General features: G+C 46.1%; 1 protein-coding gene across 1 annotated transcript in view; it reads right to left on the bottom strand.

Moving 5' to 3' along the window:
• Window positions 1-14,704: 14,704 nt before the first annotated feature.
• cux1b (cut-like homeobox 1b) overlaps window positions 14,705-22,498 on the bottom strand; it is a 171,585-nt gene continuing 163,791 nt past the window's right edge. The window contains exons 15-23 of the mRNA XM_071358043.1: window positions 21,320-21,456; window positions 21,014-21,083; window positions 20,832-20,938; window positions 20,623-20,739; window positions 19,179-19,265; window positions 16,860-16,916; window positions 16,427-16,507; window positions 16,267-16,331; window positions 14,705-16,148 (exon numbers count right to left, since the gene is read on the bottom strand). Coding sequence (XP_071214144.1) covers window positions 16,100-16,148; window positions 16,267-16,331; window positions 16,427-16,507; window positions 16,860-16,916; window positions 19,179-19,265; window positions 20,623-20,739; window positions 20,832-20,938; window positions 21,014-21,083; window positions 21,320-21,456 — 770 coding nt within the window. The 3' untranslated portion in view covers window positions 14,705-16,099. The remainder of the gene's footprint in view (window positions 16,149-16,266; window positions 16,332-16,426; window positions 16,508-16,859; window positions 16,917-19,178; window positions 19,266-20,622; window positions 20,740-20,831; window positions 20,939-21,013; window positions 21,084-21,319; window positions 21,457-22,498) is intronic.

Genomic DNA, 22,498 nt, shown 5'->3' with positions numbered 1-22,498 from the left:
CAATAGAGTGCTTTTATATGGTATAATATCACTAATCGTTTCATTTACAACTTGTCTAAGTCCTATCATCAACTGAAGTCAGCCTGGGGATTGACTACATTGTTTACATGGAAACGTTGGCATATTGGCAGTACATTTGAAATATTAATGGTATCATTCATCTAAAACTGGCTGGATAGATAACAAACATACAGTGCAGATAATTCTTCAAATTCATTATTTTACACAATATCTTATCACAGCTCTGGCAAACCATAGTTGACCAACTCCCTGACCAACATGGCTGCCCTTAATCCCACCATTACAAGGTTCATATCCATTCTAGTATTCTAATTCCTAAATCTATGCTTGGTACATTTAGAGAGACAAGGCACTCGTATCTCCCCAGACAGACAGTCTATTCTAATTCCTAAATCTATGCTTGGTACATTTAGAGAGACAAGGCACTCGTATCTCCCCAGACAGACAGTCTATTCTAATTCCTAAATCTATGCTTGGTACATTTAGAGAGACAAGGCACTCTTATCTCCCCAGACAGACAGGCTCCCTGGCTACAGACAGACAGGCTCCCTATAGTATTCTAATTCCTAAATCTATGGTCTAGCCATTGATGCTCCACGCCTCCTGGGTGTGTTTCCCTCCATGCTCCATTAGACAGAAACAAGGTGTGTTTCCCTCCATTAAACAAGAACAAGGTGTGTTTCCCTCCATGCTCCATTAGACAGAAACAAGGTGTGTTTCCCTCCATGCTCCATTAGACAGAAACAAGGTGTATTTCCCTCCATGCTCCATTAGACAGAAACAAGGTGTTTCTCTCCATGCTCCATTAAACAGAAACAAGGTGTGTTTCCCTCCATGCTCCATTAGACAGAAACAAGGTGTATTTCCCTCCATGCTCCATTAGACAGAAACAAGGTGTTTCTCTCCATGCTCCATTAAACAGAAACAAGGTGTGTTTCCCTCCATTAAACAGAAACAAGGTGTGTTTCCCTCCATGCTCCATTAAACAGAAACAAGGTGTGTTTCTCTCCATGCTCCATTAAACAGAAACAAGGTGTTCCCCTCCATTAAACAGAAACAAGGTGTGTTTCCCTCCATGCTCCATTAGACAGAAACAAGGTGTGTTTCCCTCCATGCTCCATTAAACAGAAACAAGGTGTGTTTCTCTCCATGCTCCATTAAACAGAAACAAGGTGTTCCCCTCCATTAAACAGAAACAAGGTGTGTTTCCCTCCATGCTCCATTAAACAGAAACAAGGTGTGTTTCCCTCCATGCTCCATTAAACAGAAACAAGGTGTGTTTCCCTCCATGCTCCATTAAACAAGGTGTGTTTCCCTCCATGCTCCATTAAACAGAAACAAGGTGTGTTTCCCTCTATGCTCCATTAAACAGAAACAAGGTGTGTTTCCTTCTATGCTCCATTAAACAGAAACAAGGTGTGTTTCCCTCCATGCTCCATTAAACAGGAACAAGGTGTGTTTCCCTCCATGCTCCATTAAACAGAAACAAGGTGTGTTTCCCTCCATGCTCCATTAAACAGAAACAAGGTGTGTTTCTCTCCATGCTCCATTAAACAGAAACAAGGTGTGTTTCTCTTCATGCTCCATTAGACAGAAACAAGGTGTGTTTCTCTCCATGCTCCATTAAACAGAAACAAGGTGTGTTTCTCTCCATGCTCCATTAGACAGAAACAAGGTGTGTTTCCCTCCATGCTCCATTAAACAGAAACAAGGTGTGTTTCCCTCCATTAAACAGAAACAAGGTGTGTTTCCCTCCATGCTCCAATAAACAGAACCAAGGTGTGTTTCTCTCCGTGCTCCATTAGACAGAAACAAGGCGTGTTTCTCTCCATGCTCCATTAAACAGAAACAAGGTGTGTTTCCCTCCATGCTCCATTAAATAGAAACAAGGTGTGTTTCCCTCTATGCTCCATTAAACAGAAACAAGGTGTGTTTCCCTCTATGCTCCATTAAACAGAAACAAGGAGTGATTCCCTCCATGCTCCATTAAACAGAAACAAGGTGTGTTTCCCTCCATTAAACAGAAGCAAGGTGTGTTTCCCTCCATTAAACAGAAACAAGGTGTGTTTCCCTCCATTAAACAGAAACAAGGTGTGTTTCCCTCCATTAAACAGAAACAAGGTGTGTTTCCCTCCATTAAACAGAAACAAGGTGTGTTTCTCTCCATGCTCCATTAAACAGAAACAAGGTGTTTCCCTCCATGCTCCATTAAACAGAAACAAGGTGTGTTTCCCTCCATGCTCCATTAAACAGAAACAAGGTGTGTTTCTCTCCATGCTCCATTAAACAGAAACAAGGTGTTTCCCTCCATTAAACAGAAACAAGGTGTGTTTCCCTCCATGCTCCATTAAACAGAAACAAGGTGTGTTTCTCTCCATGCTCCATTAAACAGAAACAAGGTGTTCCCCTCCATTAAACAGAAACAAGGTGTTTCCCTCCATGCTCCATTAAACAGAAACAAGGTGTGTTTCCCTCCATGCTCCATTAAACATGGTGTGTTTCCCTCCATGCTCCATTAAACAGAAACAAGGTGTGTTTCCCTCGATGCTCCATTAAACAGAAACAAGGTGTGTTTCCCTCCATGCTCCATTAAACAGAAACAAGGTGTGTTTCCCTCCATGCTCCATTAAACAGAAACAAGGTGTGTTTCCCTCTATGCTCCATTAAACAGAAACAAGGTGTGTTTCCCTCCATGCTCCATTAAACAGAAACAAGGTGTGTTTCCCTCCATGCTCCATTAAACAGAAACAAGGTGTGTTTCCCTCCATGCTCCATTAAACAGAAACAAGGTGTGTTTTCCTCCATGCTCCATTAAACAGAAACAAGGTGTGTTTCCCTCTATGCTCCATTAAACAGAAACAAGGTGTGTTTCCCTCCATGCTCCATTAAACAGGAACAAGGTGTGTTTCCCTCCATGCTCCATTAAACAGAAACAAGGTGTGTTTCCCTCCATGCTCCATTAAACAGAAACAAGGTGTGTTTCTCTCCATGCTCCATTAGACAGAAACAAGGTGTGTTTCCCTCCATGCTCCATTAGACAGAAACAAGGTCTGTTTCTCTCCATTAGACAGGAACAAGGTGTGTTTCCCTCCATGCTCCATTAAACAGAAACAAGGTGTGTTTCCCTCCATTAGACAGGAACAAGGTGTGTTTCCCTCCATTAAACAGAAACAAGGGGTGTTTCCCTCCATTAAACAGAAACAAGGTGTGTTTCCCTCCATTAAACAGAAACAAGGTGTGTTTCCCTCCATTAAACAGAAACAAGGTGTGTTTCCCTCCATTAAACAGAAACAAGGTGTGTTTCCCTCTATGCTCCATTAAACAGAAACAAGGTGTGTTTCCCTCTATGCTCCATTAAACAGAAACAAGGTGTGTTTCTCTCCATGCTCCATTAAACAGGAACAAGGAACAATTTACCAGACTACGCCATGGCTCGTCCTAATATTTCTAAATTCCATTCTTTAACTTTTTAGATGTGTGTGTTCTGTTGTGTATTGTGAGATATTACTGCACGGTTGGAGCTAGAAACACAAGCTTTTTGCTACACCCGTAATTACATCTTCTAAATATGTGTATGTGACCAATCACAATTAGAATTCTGAACCCACACAGCCGTTTGATTCCCTCTGAAAGCATCTGAAGTGGTTGAAAGGGAGATTGGCCTCTTGGGGGCATTTGAGGATGGATGTGTGGGTCTTCTCAACCCCCCACTCACATATTATAGATGGGGGGGGGGGGGGGGGGGGGGGTGAGATACTCCAAAACTGCCTCTCTGTCACGAGAGGTCCTGGTGACTGAAACATACCTCTTCCTACTGAGCTACAGAGAGGGACTGGTGACTGAAACATACCTCTTCCTACTGAGCTACAGAGAGGGACTGAAACATACCTCTTCCTACTGAGTTACAGAGAGGGACTGGTGACTGAAACATACCTCTTCCTACTGAGTTACAGAGAGGGACTGGTGACTGAAACATACCTCTTCCTACTGAGTTACAGAGAGGGACTGGTGACTGAAACATACCTCTTCCTACTGAGTTACAGAGAGGTACTGAAACATACCTCTTCCTACTGAGCTACAGAGAGGGACTGAAACATACCTCTTCCTACTGAGTTACAGAGAGGGACTGGTGACTGAAACATACCTCTTCCTACTGAGTTACAGAGAGGGACTGGTGACTGAAACATACCTCTTCCTACTGAGTTACAGAGAGGGACTGGTGACTGAAACATACCTCTTCCTACTGAGTTACAGAGAGGGACTGGTGACTGAAACATACCTCTTCCTACTGAGTTACAGAGAGGTACTGAAACATACCTCTTCCTACTGAGCTACAGAGAGGGACTGAAACATACCTCTTCCTACTGAGTTACAGAGAGGGACTGGTGACTGAAACATACCTCTTCCTACTGAGTTACAGAGAGGGACTGGTGACTGAAACATACCTCTTCCTAGTGAGTTACAGAGAGGGACTGGTGACTGAAACATACCTCTTCCTACTGAGTTACAGAGAGGGACTGGTGACTGAAACATTGGATGGAGAGGGAGGGGGGAGAGGGAGTTGGATGGAGAAGGAGGGGGAGTTGGACGGAGAGGGAGGGGGAGAGGGAGAGGGAGGGGGAGAGGGAGTTGGATGGAGAGGGAGGGGGAGAGGGAGTTTGATGGAGAGGGAGGGGGAGAGGGAGTTGGATGGAGAGGGAGGGGGAGAGGGAGTTGGATGGAGAGGGAGGGGGAGAGGGAGTTGGAGGGAGAGGGAGGGGGAGAGGGAGGGGGAGAGGGAGAGGGAGGGGGAGAGGGAGAGGGAGAGGGAGGGAGGGGGAGAGGGAGGGAGGGGGAGAAGGAGGGGGAGGGAGTTGGGCCTTCTGTTCTCCCTAGTGACTGAGAACAGAAAAGGCCCAATGAACAGAGCTTACTCAGGCTCCCACAATCCCTCAGCACCCATGCGCCTCACTGGGGTTGACGACTACATATTTATTAAAGCAGTTAATGTGTGTGTGTGTGTGTGTGTGTGTGTGTGTGCATATTGTGAGTCAAATTGCACCTGATCTCTCACAGAGCTAGTGATTAATTTGATGACGCCAGTATGTCTGGGGACAGGAGTAGATACAACACATAGTAGACAACATACTAAATCACACAGACCAGGAGAGAAGGATGAATGTGATGTCCAACCTCATCAACAGAGACATCAACAGCGCTCTGAAGTAATTCCCATTCACACCCACAATGACGAAAAAGACAACAGTATCATTCAATGACATTTCACTGTGCTTTGTAGAAAAAGGAATTTGACACAATGTCCGTGACAGTTAATGTATTCATTTGAACGGTGTTTGACACAGGGGGCTCTTCAATAAACACCGCAGGAGACTAAGAGTCTGACTGTAAATAAAATGTTTTGTTGTTGTTGTCATGAGGCCATGGATCCCAGTGATCAGTGGATTAGTGCAGCAGCCTCTGTTCTGCTCTGAGACCCAGAGTCACCTCCTGTCACCTTCAGGGGGAACGCGGTGAGGTGGGGAGTCTCTGCCTCACCAAGGGGTGTAAGGAGGCCGGGTGAAGGGGGGGGGCTGGCTCAGAGCGGGGGGGGGGGGGGGCGCCTCTAGACATCTGATTGGCTGGACAGGCGGTCACATGTGTGGGTGACTCGGCCAGATGCTGTCAGAGCGAATCAGAACGCATTTGGGAGTGTTCAGCAGGAGCAACCTGACGGAGGTCTGTTTCCATGGCAACGACCGGGGGGAACCAGGGGGCGAAGCGACTGCATGCTGGGAAAGAGAAATAGAGAGAGGCGGGGCTTGTTGTGGGGGAGAGGAGTTCCCTAGGAGATGAAGGGAATGAGGGAGGAGAGATGGAGGGGAGGAGAGGTGGAGGTGTGTGGTGAATGGTGCCATCAAAAAATGTATGACCCCCTCACACACACTCTGTATTAATGATGGGGGGGGGGGAAATCTTGATTCTAAATTTTTCTGAGCTGACATACTTAGCGACACAAAAGAGAAAATCTTGAATGATGTTAAATCAACGAATGAGATCCCAGCTACTAAGAAGTGAACGATGCTGTTTCTGAATGGTAGGCTGGGAACGCTTCACATATAGGACTTCTGGCCTGGGGGGGCAGGTTTGGGGTCAATTCCATTTAAATTCCAGTCAATTCAGAAAGTAAACCAAATTCCAATTCCACATGTTCCTCATTGAAAAGCATCGACGAGCAATGGAGTTAGACTTTCAGTGTACTTCCTGAATTGACTGGAATTGTAATTGAATTAACCCCTAACCCTGCAGGGCCGTCGTAACACAGCGGTTTAAAGTAACTGTCCATGGAAAATCTCACTTTTAAAAGTTCCTATTCTGTTAACTTATACCCAAATAATTTTGTTGACGCATCCTATACTCGTATTTGTAAACAAAGCATAAATTGGATAAAAAACATTTCAAAAACCCTTCCTCAAAGAGACTGTTTCAAACATGCTAGCTATTTCCTCATAGAGAATAACGTCCTCCTACTCCTACTCCTACCTCCTACTTGTAATGACCGGTATACGCCCACACCGTTCCGTTATTGGGGTACGCCCACAACGTTCCGTTATTGGGGTACGCCCACACCGTTCCGTTATTGGGGTACGCCCACACCGTTCCGTTATTGGGGTACGCCCACAACGTTCCGTTATTGGGGTACGCCCACAACGTTCCGTTATTGGGGTACGCCCACACCGTTCCGTTATTGGGGTACGCCCACACCGTTCTGTTATTGGGGTACGCCCACACCATTCTGTTTTTGGGGTACGTCCACACCATTTTTTACATTCAGCACCACTACGTCATGGGAAATATATTATTTCTAACAAAGATATATACATATATTTTAGGATGTTGCGGATCCCTGGAAATAATCAGAATTCATGTAAACAGTTTTGAAAACATATCTTGTCCAAAAAAGTGGTCTCTTGGCACAACTTAACCTGGTTATGGGGGCAGTTGAGAGCATAGGGACAGGGGAGGTTGAGCATAGGGATAGGAGAAGTTGAGCATAGAGACAGGGGAAGTTGAGCATAGGGACAGGGGAAGTTGAGCATAGGGACAGGGGAAGTTGAACATAGGGACAGGGGAAGTTGAGCATAGGGACAGGGGAAGTTGAGCACGGGGACAGGGGAAGTTGAGTCTTCTTGGGGTAAGTGGGTGATGATGTCCTGTGACAGTAGATGATGGTGCTGGTAGGTCAAAATTAAAATCATGGAATGGGGGAGTGGTATATTGTATAACTTAAATGTATGCCTTGATTCAGACATAGATCTCTCTGTTCAATACTACTTTAGCTTCTATTTCTTGGCCAGTTGTCTGGGACAGGGGAGGTTGTCTGGGACAGGGGAGGTTGTCTGGGACAGGGGAGGTTGTCTGGGACAGGGGAGGTTGTAAGGGACAGGGGAGGTTGTTGGGGTGTGGGGTACACCCACACCAGACTCCATGTCATCAGATAAGACCTTGTGTTCCTCTGTTCCTCTGTCATAGCTTCTCTTAATCAAGCTCAGACTCCATGTCATTAGATAAGACCTTGTGTTTCTCTGTTCCTCTGTCATAGCCTGTCTTTCACACAGGTTCATGTTCCTCTTCTTGTTTGTCGTTGTCCCTCTTCAGTCTCGTTCAGTCTATTGTTTTCATCCCTTGCCGCTGCTTGAAAGGACTTCTTCCCTTCTCTCACTCCCTGGCTGCTCTCAAGGACCTCAAGGGGGACTAGACCCCTGCTTGTTTTACATTTGTATACATGGGGCATGTCGTCTGCTCTGTAACAAAATTGCATCTTGAATTCATATGCGTGACTCATCGCAAAAATACTATGCATAATTATGCATAAAAATGACCAAATGTAAACATTTGTATCTAGGGTATGGTGGCCATTGGCTCAACTTACCCCAAGGTAAACATTGTGACCCCGCTACAAGGAGGCAGTGTGCATGGCTTACCTCCTCACGCCATTTGCACACACTGTATATAGACTTTTTCTACTGTATTATTGACTGTATTTTTGTTTATTCCATGTGTAACTCTGTGTTGTTGTTTGTGCCACACTGCTTTGCTTTATCTTGACCAGGTCGCAGTTGTAAATGAGAACTTGTTCTCAACTAGCCTACCTGGTTAAATAAAGGTGAAATAAATCAAATAAAAAAACAATTCTCATGTATTTTTCAGCAGGTTGGATTAAATAACACCCTAATTAGCAGAAGCAGCAGCTCGTGTGTATTTTCGACTGTGAGGTAGAAACAGAACAGTCAATAGCTTTCTCCCTGCCTGGGGCCTTACAGCACTATTACTACCAGTATGTTGTCCTGACCATCTTCATGGACAGAATGATGCCTTTATCCACATGCACACTGGACAACCGCACACAAATACAGACAGAATGATGCCTTTATCCACATGCACACTGGACAACCGCACACAAATACAGACAGAATGATGCCTTTATCCACATGCACACTGGACAACCGCACACAAATACAGACAGACAGAATGATGCCTTTATCCACATGCACACTGGACAAACACACAGACAGACAGAATGATGCCTTTATCCACATGCACACTGGACAACCGCACAGACAGACAGAATTATCCCTTTATCCACATGCACAACCACACAGACAGACAGAATGATGCCTTTATCCACATGCACACTGGACAAACACACAGACAGACAGAATGAAATAGACAAACAAACACAGACACACACTAAGGTGAGGATAAGAGAGCCAGGAAGAGGTCAAAAGAGATTCTCTGCCGCCCTCTGCTGACGGCATGTTGTAGACAGACGTCAACATGTAAGTGTCTGGATTTCAACTAGCTATTATTTTATTGCATTTTTCATTGTGTGTTTTTGAGCTGAAGTAAGATGGCACCGACAGACATGGCAGCTCTGCTTCTAACTCTTAAGCAACTTTGCAGAATTTATTTTTTTTGTGCGTTATTTCTTACATTATTAGCCCAGAACGTTTTTTGTGTTATTACATACAGCCGGAAATAACTTTTGGATATCAGAGCGGCGGTAACTCACCAGCATTACGACCAGGAATACAACTTTCCTAGATTGGATCTGTTGTTTGCACCTCCCAGGGCTATTGAACTTATCCCAGAGGCTCCAAGATGACACCGGCAGAGAAAAGGTATTTGGAGTGGACTTCTAGTTTGACTCAGGAGGCAGGATGGTCCTTCCGAGTATTTTACTCGCTAATGTTCAGTCTCTGGACAATAAAGTAGACAAGCTCATGGCGAGGATCTCCTTCCAGAGAGACATCAGGGACTGTAACATACTCTGTTTCACGGCATCATGGCTCTCTCCGAATATACTGTCCCCGTCCACACAGCCAGCTGGGTTCTCAGAAGGTCGGTATGTTTCATGATTAACAACTCATAATGTATGTTATCACAATCACACTAACTCAAGTCCTTTTGTTCACCCAACCTAGAATAGCTCACAATCAAATGCTGACTGTATTACCTCCTAAGTGAATTCTCTTCAGTTATAGTCACAGCAGTGTACATTCCCCCTCAAGCCGATACCCCGACGGCCCTCAAGGAACTACACTGGACTTTATGTAAACTGTAAATCACAGATCCATTTATTTATTGTAGCTGGAGATTTTAACAAAAGCAAATTTGAGGAAAACGCTACTGAACTTCTATCAACACATTGACTGTAGTACTCGCGCTGGGAAAACACTCGACAACTGCTATTCTCTCTTCCGGGATGCCTACAAGGCCCTCCCCCACCCTCCCTTCGGCAAATCAGATCACAACTCCCTTTTGCTCCTCCCTTCCTATTGGCAGAAACTCAAACAGGAATTACCCGTGCTAAGATCTATTCAACGCTGGTCTTACCAATCGGAATCCATGCAAGATTGTTTTGACCACGTGGACTGGGATATGTTCCGGGTATCCTCGGAGAATAACATTGATGTATACACGGACACGGTGACTGAGTTCATCAGGAAGTGTATAGAGGATGTTGTTCCCACTGTGACTATTAAAACCTACCCAAACCAGAGACCGTGGACAGATGGCAGCACTCGCACTAAACTGAAAGCGCCTACCACCACATTTAACCATGGCAAGATGACTGGGAATATTGTTGAATACAAACAGTGTAGTTATTCAGTCCGTAACGCAATCAAACAGGCAAAAATGACAGTACAGAGACAAAGTGGAGTCGCAATTCAATGGCTCAGATGCAAGCATGTTAACCCTCGCAAGGCTGCCAGGCCAGACGGCATCCCTAGCCGCGTCCTCAGAGCATATGCAAACCAGCTGGCTGGAGTGTTTATGGACATATTCAATCTCTCCCTATCCCATTCTGCTGTCCCCTCATGCTTCAAGATAGCCACCATTGTTCCTGTACCCAAGAAAGCAAAGATAACTGAACTAAATGACTATCGCCCCGTAGCACTCACTTCTGTCATTATGAAGTGCTTTGAGAGGCTAGTTAAGGATCATATCACCTCTACCTTACCTGACACCCTAGACGCACATGCATTTGCATATCACCCCAATAGATCTACAGACAATGAAATGGCCATTGCACTGCACATTGACCTATCCAATCTGGAATATCTGGATAGGACAAGAGGAATATCGATGTAAGAATGTTGTTCATTGAGTATAGCACAGCCTTCTAAACCATAGTACCCTCCAAAACCATAGTATCATCCAAGCTCATCACTAAGCTTGAGGCCCTGGGTCTGAACCCCGCTCTGTGCAACTGGGTCCTGGACTTCCTGACAGGCCGCCCCCAGGTGGTGAAGGTTGGAAACAACACCTTCACTTCACCGATCCTCAACACAGGGGCCCCACAAGGGTGCGTGCTCAGCCCCCTCCTGTTCACCCATGACTGCATGGCCACGCACGCCTCCAACTCAATCATCAAGTTTGCAGATGACACAACAGTGGTAGGCCTGATTATCAACAATGACGAGACAGCCTACAGGGAGGAGGTGAGGGCCTGGCGGAGTGATGCCAGGAAAAGAACCTCTCCCTCAATAAAATGAAGGAGCTGATCGTGGACTTCAGGAAACAGCAGAGGGAGCACGCCCCTATCCACATCAACAGAACCGCAGTGGAGAAGGTAGAAAGCTTCAAGTTCCTCGGCGTACACATCACGGATGATCTGAAATGGACCACCCACACAGATAGTGTGGTGAAAGGAGGCTAAAGAATTTTGGCTTGGCCCCTAAAACCCTCACAAACTGTTACAGATGCACAATTGAGAGCATCCTGTCGGGCTGTATCACCGCCTGTTACGGCAACTGCATCGCCCGCAACCACAGGGCTTTCCAGAGGGTGGTGCGGTCTACCCAACCCATCACCGGGGGCACACTGCCTGCCCTCCAAGATACCTAAAATGTTGAATTTTTTATTATTATTTATTTAACCTTTATGTAACTAGGCAAGTCAGTTAAGATTAAGAACAAATTCTTATTTACAATGACGACCAAACCCGGACAACGCTGGGCCAATTGTGCACTGCCCTATGGGACTCCCAGTCACGGCCGGTTGTGATACAGCCTTGAATCGAACCAGAGTGTCTGTAGTGACGCCTCAAGCACTGAGATGCAGTGTCTTAGACCGCTGCGCCACTTGGGAGCCAAAAAGGAAATCATCAATGACATCAACCACCCGAGCCACGGCCTGTTCACCCTGCTATCATCCAGAAGGCGAGGTCAGTACAGGTGCATCAAAGCTGGGACTGAGAGACTGAAAAACAGCTTCTATCTCAAGGCCATCAGACCTTGAGACCTGTTAAATAGCCATCACTAGTCGGCTACCATCCGGTTACTCAACCCTGCACCTTACAGGCTGCTGCCCTATATACATAGACATGGAATCCCTGGTCACATTAATAATGGAACACTAGTCACTTTAATAATGTTTACATACTGCTTCACTGTATTCTACTGTATTTTAGTCAATGCCACTCTGACATTGCTCGTCCTAATATTTATCAATTTCTTAATTCCATCATTTTACTTTTAGATGTGTGTATTGTTGTGATTTGTTAGATATTACTGCACTGTTGGAGCTAGGAACACAAGCATTTCACTACACCCACAATAACACTTGCTTTGATTGATTTAACATTTGATTTGATTTGACCCATCCAAACTACGCATTATTGAGGAAGTGCCATTTGAGACGATTCCTCCGCCGCAGTTAAAACAACACAGACTCATTAAGAACTATACTGTTATTTCAGACGGAAGTGAATATTTATGGAGAGGTTGATGAGAGGAGGAAGACTGGATGACTGACTGAGCAAGAGGGAGCTCTGAATAGAGGATGCACTGATTAGATGTGAGTGGCAGGTGGGGGGAGGGATTAGATGGCAGGTAAATTGGGGAGGAAAAAGTGAATTGAAGTCTCTGAAGATTGGATCAGGCCAGTGTGATTATGCTGACTGGAGGGTGGATGTGAGATGGTCTGGGGAGGAAGCAGTGGATGTGTGTGTGTGTGTGGGGGGTGGGGGGTGGGGGGGGTTGCCTGTGGTCAGAACGCCTCGTTAAAGTTGAATGATCCAGTAAGAGGTTTGGAGACGTGTAGAACTCTTTAAGGGGACTGCTCACATGAATAATGCAGCCTAATTCAGCCTCACTCAGAAGCACACACAAGACCGTAGACCTCCCACAACCCCCTCATACCGTAGACCTGAGACCTCCCACAACCCCCTCATACCGTAGACCTGAGACTTCCCACAACCCCCTCATACCGTAGACCTCCCACAACCCCCTCATACCGTAGACCTCCCACAACCCCTTCAAACCGTAGACCTGAGACCTCCCACAACCCCCTCAAACCGTAGACCTGAGACCTCCCACAACCCCCTCATACCATAGACCTGAGACTTCCCACAACCCCCTCATACCGTAGACCTGAGACCTCCCATAACCCCCTCATACCGTAGACCTGAGACTTCCCACAACCCCCTCATACCGTGAGACCTCCCACAACCCCCTCATACCGTAGACCTCCCACAACCCCCTCATACCGTAGACCTGAGACCTCCCACAACCCCCTCATACCGTAGACCTGAGACCTCCCACAACCCCCTCAAACCGTAGACCTCCCACAACCCCCTCATACCATAGACCTGAGACCTCCCACAACCCCCTCAAACCGTAGACCTGAGACCTCCCATAACCCCCTCATACCGTAGACCTGAGACCTTCCACAACCCCCTCATACCATAGACCTGAGACCTCCCACAACCCCCTCATACCGTAGACCCGAGACCTCCCACAACCCCCTCAAACCGTAGACCTCCCACAACACCCTCATACCGTAGACCTGAGACCTCCCACAACCCCCTCAAACCGTAGACCTGAGACCTCCCACAACCCCCTCATACCGTAGACCTGAGACCTCCCACAACCCCCTCATACCGTAGACAAGAGACCTCTCATTACCAACACATCAAACGTTTGAGTGGTAGGCCTCGAGCAACTGACTGGAGACCAAAGTCGAAGAGTGAAGTTGGGGGGGAGGTGCATCTGCGACAGCCGGAAGTCCAACAGCAAGGCTCAGATCAACGTGGCAGCGTTGCCATGGTATTATAAAACTGTTTCTTCATAACGTTGAAATAAACACGTCACCAAGCCCCATACCCACTCAGACTGAAACCATGTGTGTACAAACAATTAGTGCGAGAGAACATCAAATATCACATTTGTGTATATATATATCCGCTGTATAGGCGACATGAATCGCTGCAAAGTTGGTTCCAGTTCAGTCATTTCTTTGGTCACGTTCGCGTGGGTCAAACAAAAACGCCTTAATGATTGGTTGACATTAGAGCCTCCCACAATGCAGGCGATGGCTGTGGGATGAATGTGATCTAGAGCAAAGTGCAGAAACATGCAGTCGACTGCAGTCAAAACGTCATGACTTTTGATCATGTTCACGAAGTCGACATGTAGACGCAAGCCTGCCGATTTTTACCCCGATAATGCAACACAAAGTGATCCGCTCGAACGCAGATTCCAAGTTGTAAACACGGGCATCTTTCTAGAACTCTTGACTTTCTGACCTGAAGATCACTGACGTCATGATTTGACCTCGTTTTTTTGCGAGTTCCCATGGTGCTTTCAGGACAACTGGGAACTCTGGAAAATACAACATCTAATCCTGACGTCAGTGATCTTCAGGTCGGAGCTCTAGAAAGAGGCCCGAGTTCCAAAATTCTGAATTCTGAGTTTGATGACCATTCAAAAAAAACTATTGGAGCTCAACCCCCCCCCCCCCAAGTTCCCAGTTGTCTTGAACGCACTTTAGTCGGAGATATCCGAGTTCCCAGTTGTTTTGAACACCTCACCAGTTGTGTTGAAAACACCATTAGTGTGACACAATATGACAAAAAAAAAAAAGTTTTATCCCATACTGTGACAACATTCACTTTGACATCGTCCACTGTAACATTAAGCATTGATGTGACATTGAACATTTTGGCACCACTTATTGTGACATCATTATGAATCTGACATCACTCATTGTGACATCACTTAGACATTGATCATTGTGACGTCATTATGATTCACATTGTAACATCCATATAAATTGATTCCATTTCTATGACTCCCTGCTTAAATAAAGGTTAATCATTCCACATATTGTGACATCCCACATTGTGACCAAAACACACAGGTAAATGCATAGAGTTTATTTAGAATGATAGCGAATGGTGATGAGAGTGATATATGGTTTGCAGCTCAAGTTAGTACATGTCCTAACAGCAAGTGGAGGGAGGAGGTTGGAATATAAGAATCTATTTCATCATAATAGTCAATCACATGACTCAGCAAACCTTCATGTGAACTACTGCAACAGAAATCATGACCTGTGTGATGTCATCTGTCTAAATCCATCAATCTAGGAGCCAAAGACCCCTCAACACAACCACATCACCCCTATTCATCTGACTGGAAACAACGTCCCTGCCTGGACACCCACCCCAAGAAAACAACAGCATGTCATGACACAGATACACTTCAACATAAGATACAAGTTAAACCATACTGCCAATCTAGTTCAATTCAGACATTTATAGCAATTACAGGTGCTGTGATAATTCAGATTTATAGCAATTACAGGTGCTGTGATAAATCAGATTTATAGCAATTACAGGTGCTGTGATAATTCTTCCCATTTTACTCAACTATGTAATCTCAAAGAGGGAAATGTAAAAGCCAAAGATGGAACTTCATCTTTAAACATGATCTCTTTAAGTTGTATTGCAATTGTAATATTCAAATCCTTTCACAAATACACACGTACTTTCACAATATTCCTCAACACCCTAAAAATGACCCAAATCAAAGGAAACCAAACACCCCTCTTGTCAATCAGTTCTTCATTCATCAAAATCACTTGTTTAATAATATCAGTATAGGAGACTACAGGCTAGGACAGAACATAGCAAAACTAAACATATTGATCCCTTTTGGTACTAGCAAATGGTAAGACACCATTGTTAAGTTCGATTTAAACTTTAATCAATTTCTATCAAATACAGATTCTCAACTTCTCTTAAAAATTATTGTCTTTAGTTAATTAACATTCTTCTTTAACATATCAATGTTAAAGTAGCAGAGGACTATCCAAGACCTTAGACGAATAGTTTACTCTTTAAATCAAAGTTTGACATTTTCACACAACATGGTCTAAGGTGTGACAAAATGTCTGACAAACTTGGTTAAATTCTCTTTCATAAGCAGTTAGTTTCTATGCCTTGACACTGGGGAGAGAGCCTAAGGGGATTTTTCTGACAGCCTGACTAGTCAACATCTATAACTGACTTTTACATTAACCCTAACCTTAACCAAACTCTTAACCTAATTGGAAATTGTAATTTGAGTTTGCATGTCAGCCACTTCCCCTTAGTCTCTCCCCCCCCCCCCCCCTCCCCCAAAGCAGAGAGAAAGCACACCCCATAGTGGGCAAAAGCAGCTACTGGAGAAAATAAAGCTGCTTTTCCAGTCTGTCCTTAGCCTCGCCACGACGACTTGTTGACATCCCTGTTGACATCACTGCCACGTGCTCATCACAGGTTGTCCCCGTTCTCATGGAAACGATGTAGGTGATCCGAGTACCTGGCAGACGGACAAGAGGGGAGGGGATTGAAAGAAGAAGAGATGGATAGAATGAAAGGCAAGCCTAACTGACACCGCTGTTCTGCTCGCGGGGAGGAAGACAGAATGAAGTACTCACTTCTTAGCACAGAAGGCAGAGCAGTCTCGACCGATGCTCTCACTCCAGGCAGTCTTATACAGCACCTGAGAACACAGACAAACACACATTATGACATCAGCACTGACATCTCTGAATAGCCAATGGGCACTGTGGTGGTGGGAGGTGAAAGGTTACATACCAGGAAGACCAGGCAATGCAGGAAGAGGGTGTAAAAGAAAGCAATGGTTCTGGCCATCTTGTTGGAGAGAATACCACGACCCTAAAACACATGGGTGAATTACTACCGTTTGTTCACACATATCTATCTGTGAACGTCAGTTGGCAACCCGTCCCTTTTGGGATTGATTGACGCATAAACAAACATTAGAATAATTCACTGTGGTAATTAAATGATCACTCTTCTTCTGGTGTTCTCTGCAGTGCGCATCGCATAAAGAATAAACAAATGTAAGGTAAAAATCATCAATACATAATAGTAAATGATATCCCTAGAGCAGTACAATAATATACATACATACTGTATATATACACATATAGTACATACAGTACATACAGCCCCTGTGTGTGTGTGTTTGTGTGTGTGTGTGTGTGTGTGTGTGTGAGAGACTCACCAGGCTGAGTGTAACCTTGTCCCAGGGGCTGAGGCTCAGGTATCTGCGCTGGCGTTCCTGTAAACACACATGATGAGTCTCAACAACATCAACACACACTGCCCAATACACATCACCACATACTGCCCAATACACATCACCACATACTGCCCAATACACATCACCACATACTGCCCAATACACATCAACACACACTGCCCAATACACATCACCACATACTGCCCAATACACATCAACACACACTGCCCAACACACATCAACACATACTGCCCAATACACATCACCACATACTGCCCAATACACATCAACACACACTGCCCAATACACATCAGCACATACTGCCCAATACACATCAGCACATACTGCCCAATACACATCACCACATACTGCCCAATACACATCACCACATACTGCCCAATACACATCAACACATACTGCCCAATACACATCACCACACACTGCCCAATACACATCACCACATACTGCCCAATACACATCACCACATACTGCCCAATACACATCACCACATACTGCCCAATACACATCAGCACATACTGCCCAATACACATCAACACATACTGCCCAATACACATCAACACATACTGCCCAATACACATCAACACATACTGCCCAACACACATCACCACATACTGCCCAACACACATCACCACATACTGCCCAATACACATCACCACATACTGCCCAATACACATCAACACATACTGACCAATACACATCAACACATACTGCCCAACACACATCAACACATACTGCCCAATACACATCAACACATACTGCCCAACACACATCACCACATACTGCCCAACACACATCAGCACATACTGCCCAATACACATCAACACATACTGCCCAATACACATCACCACATACTGCCCAATACACATCAGCACATACTGCCCAATGCACATACTGCCCAATACACATCAGCACATACTGCCCAATACACATCAACACATACTGCCCAATACACATCAACACATACTGCCCAACACATATCAACACATACTGCCCAATACACATCAACACATACTGCCCAACACACATCAGCACATACTGCCCAATACACATCAACACATACTGCCCAATACACATCAACACATACTGCCCAATACACATCAACACATACTGCCCAACACACATCACCACATACTGCCCAATACACATCAGCACATACTGCCCAATACACATCAACACATACTGCCCAATACACATCACCACATACTGCCCAATACACATCAACACATACTGCCCAACACACATCAACACATACTGCCCAATACACATCAACACATACTGCCCAACACACATCACCACATACTGCCCAATACACATCAGCACATACTGCCCAATACACATCAACACATACTGCCCAATACACATCAACACATACTGCCCAATACACATCACCACATACTGCCCAATACACATCACCACATACTGCCCAATACACATCAGCACATACTGCCCAATACACATCAACACATACTGCCCAATACACATCAACACATACTGCCCAACACACATCAACACATACTGCCCAATACACATCACCACATACTGCCCAATACACATCACCACATACTGCCCAATACACATCAACACATACTGCCCAATACACATCACCACATACTGCCCAATACACATCAGCACATTCTGCCCAATACACATCAGCACATACTGGCCAATACACATCACCACATACTGGCCAATACACATCAGCACATACTGCCCAATACACATCACCACATACTGCCCAATACACATCAACACATACTGCCCAATACACATCACCACATACTGCCCAATACACATCAACACATACTGCCCAACACACATCAACACATACTGCCCAATACACATCACCACATACTGCCCAATACACATCACCACATACTGCCCAATACACATCAACACATACTGCCCAATACACATCACCACATACTGCCCAATACACATCAGCACATTCTGCCCAATACACATCAGCACATACTGCCCAATACACATCACCACATACTGCCCAATACACATCAACACATACTGCCCAATACACATCACCACATACTGCCCAATACACATCACCACATACTGCCCAATACACATCACCACATACTGCCCAACACACATCACCACATACTGCCCAATACACATCACCACATACTGCCCAATACACATCAGCACATACTGCCCAATACACATCTACACATGCTGCCTAATACACATCAACACATACTGCCCAATACACATCAACACATACTAACCAATACACAATCTGCCTAAAGTGTGTGTGGTTGTCCTCACCCTCTTGCTGAAGGAGGCGAAGGGGTCCAGTCTCTCCTCATACTGGGAGGAGTAACGCACCGTAACCGTGTCATCACTGCCTCCAGCCTATAGGGGGAGACAGATTAGTCAGTCAGGAAGTCAGTCCAGGCTGTAGGGGGAGACAGATTAGTCAGTCAGGAAGTCAGTCCAGCCTATAGGGGGAGACAGATTAGTCAGTCAGGAAGTCAGTCCAGCCTGTAGGGGGAGACAAATCAGTCAGTCAGGAAGTCAGTCCAGCCTGTAGGGGGAGACAGATCAGTCAGTCAGGAAGTCAGTCCAGCCTGTAGGGGGAGACAGATCAGTCAGTCAGGAAGTCAGTCCAGCCTGTAGGGGGAGACAGATTAGTCAGTCAGGAAGTCAGTCCAGCCTGTAGGGGGAGACAGATTAGTCAGTCAGGAAGTCAGTCCAGCCTGTAGGGGGAGACAGATCAGTCAGTCAGGAAGTCAGTCTAGCCTGTAGGGGGAGACAGATCAGTCAGTCAGGAAGTCAGTCAAAAGAAAACAACACTACAACAGAGAGGTCACTCGTCGCAGACCGCAGCAAAATGTTTAGTCTGTTGCAAAAACATTTTGCAACGGAAACCGTTTTCCCCAAACTAAAAACGTTTTGCAACAAAAACCAGTTTCTATTGCACAGAATCAGGTAGCTGGAGGAAACTACTCACCCTGTCAGGGTAGCTCTGGAGGAAACTACTCACCCTGCCAGGGTAGCTCTGGAGGAAACTACTCACCCTGCCAGGGTAGCTCTGGAGGAAACTACTCACCCTGCCAGGGTAGCTCTGGAGGAAACTACTCACCCTGCCAGGGTAGCTCTGGAGGAAACTACTCACCCTGCCAGGGTAGCTCTGGAGGAAACTACTCACCCTGCCAGGGTAGCTCTGGAGGAAACTACTCACCCTGCCAGGGTAGCTCTGGAGGAAACTACTCACCCTGCCAGGGTAGCTCTGGAGGAAACTACTCACCCTGCCAGGGTAGCTCTGGAGGAAACTACTCACCCTGCCAGGGTAGCTCTGGAGGAAACTACTCACCCTGCCAGGGTAGCTCTGGAGGAAACTACTCACCCTGCCAGGGTAGCTCTGGAGGAACCTACTCACCCTGCCAGGGTAGCTCTGGAGGAAACTACTCACCCTGCCAGGGTAGCTCTGGAGGAACCTACTCACCCTGCCAGGGTAGCTCTGGAGGAACCTACTCACCCTGCCAGGGTAGCTCTGGAGGAACCTACTCACCCTGCCAGGGTAGCTCTGGAGGAACCTACTCACCCTGCCAGGGTAGCTCTGGAGGAACCTACTCACCCTGCCAGGGTAGCTCTGGAGGAACCTACTCACCCTGCCAGGGTAGCTCTGGAGGAACCTACTCACCCTGCCAGGGTAGCTCTGGAGGAACCTACTCACCCTGCCAGGGTAGCTCTGGAGGAACCTACTCACCCTGCCAGGGTAGCTCTGGAGGAACTTGATCTTCTCGTAGAGCTTGATGTTGTCGGCACGCAGGCTGTCCAGCTCACTCTGCAGGGCCTGCATGGTCACCTGCACGGAACGACTCTCCTGGAGGACACAGAGAGGGAAGGGGGTTAAGAAAGAGGGTGGAAAGTCAGTGTGTGTGTGTATATATATATATATATATGAGTGGGACTCACAGCCTCCAGCTCCTGGTTGCGTGAGCGGAACCTCTCTCTCTGGCTGGAGATTATGGAGAGGAGAGAGTCCATCTGGCCTTGAGGCAGCTCCCCCTGGGGGGCCACACCTGGGGGGGAGGGACACAGCACTGTTATAGACACACCCGCCACTGTTATAGACACACACAGCTCCTACGACATACCTGTAAACATGGCAGTGGCCTCTCTGATTGGCTCAGGGATGCTGTCAATCATGCTAGTCAGGTCAGACCCCTGGTGGAGAAAACATGAAATCAATCTTTATTTAAAGCGCATTTAAATTCTTTACACTAATAAGAACAGATTAGACATGGGGTCATTTGGGGTTCAGGACCCGATTCGGACTTAAGTCAACTTCTCTCGTCTGAATAGGGACCTATGTGCATCCCAGTGATGGGGAGACTAACACCAGGCTGGTGGTGATGTCGCAGGGTCATGGAGGTGAAAGGTCATGGAGGTGAACGACTAACCTCAGCATCAGGGCGTGACAGGGAGGACATGTTCTGGATGCTGCTCAGGTCGTGTTCCAGTTTGAGGATGAGCTCCTTCTGCTCGGCGCTGTTCCGGACCGCAGACGAGAACTCCAGCTGCAGGTCAGCGTAGCGTCCTGTGGAGGGAACGCGTGGAGACGGAGGACAGCCCGGTTAAACACACATCATTACAGATCATCAGTGCTGAGGCTTACAATACATTCAATTCCTTTTCAGACACATATAACATCTGTACGTTCTGGTCATATGTAGCTCCTCAGTCAGTCACTTAGCGGGTTCAGACGTCAACAGCCGTGGGTCTCGATTACTCCACGAGACATTTTACCTGGGCTTCTGAAGAACACAGGACGAAACAGGTGCTGAAGAACTTACCAAACACAGGACGAAACAGGTGCTGATGAACACTTACCAAACACAGGACGAAACAGGTGCTGAAGAACACTTACCAAACACAGGACGAAACAGGTTCTGAAGAACACTTACCAAACACAGGACGAAACAGGTGCTGATGAACACTTACCAAACACAGGACGAAACAGGTGCTGATGAACACTTACCAAACACAGGACGAAACAGGTGCTGAAGAACACTTACCAAAAACAGGACGAAACAGGTGCTGATGAACACTTACCAAACACAGGATGAAACAGGTGCTGAAGAATTTACCAAACACAGGACGAAACAGGTTCTTGTCTGAACAAAGTTCTGTCCTAACTGGCTTGTTTGTTAAAAGGACACTTTCAAAGTTAGGCTTCTGCCTAAAATGTCTCTGTGTGTGTGTGTGTGTCTGTCTCTGTGTGTGTGTGTCTGTCTCTCTCTGTGTGTGTGTGTCTGTCTGTCTCTGTGTGTGTGTGTGTGTGTCTGTCTCTGTGTGTGTGTGTGTCTGTCTGTCTGTCTGTGTGTGTGTCTGTCTCTCTCTGTGTGTGTGTGTGTCTGTCTCTCTGTGTGTGTGTGTGTGTGTCTGTCTCTCTGTGTGTGTGTCTCTGTGTGTGTGTGTCTGTCCCTCTCTGTGTGCGATGTCATTAAAAAAAAAAGGTACATTTTTGAACCCTCAAAGATCCAGAATGGGGTGAAAATGTCAGCCATATTGTTCAGGGAGAAATCCAAACCAGTCTGACTGGAACGAATGGCCCTAGAGGTATAATCCTGATTTAACGT

The sequence above is a fragment of the Salvelinus alpinus genome, chromosome 21 (genome assembly GCF_045679555.1).
Source record: "Salvelinus alpinus chromosome 21, SLU_Salpinus.1, whole genome shotgun sequence".
NCBI classification, from domain to species: Eukaryota; Metazoa; Chordata; class Actinopteri; order Salmoniformes; family Salmonidae; genus Salvelinus; species Salvelinus alpinus.
The sequence above is the reverse complement of the archived record's forward strand: the minus strand, read 5'-3'. Positions and strand labels throughout refer to the sequence as shown.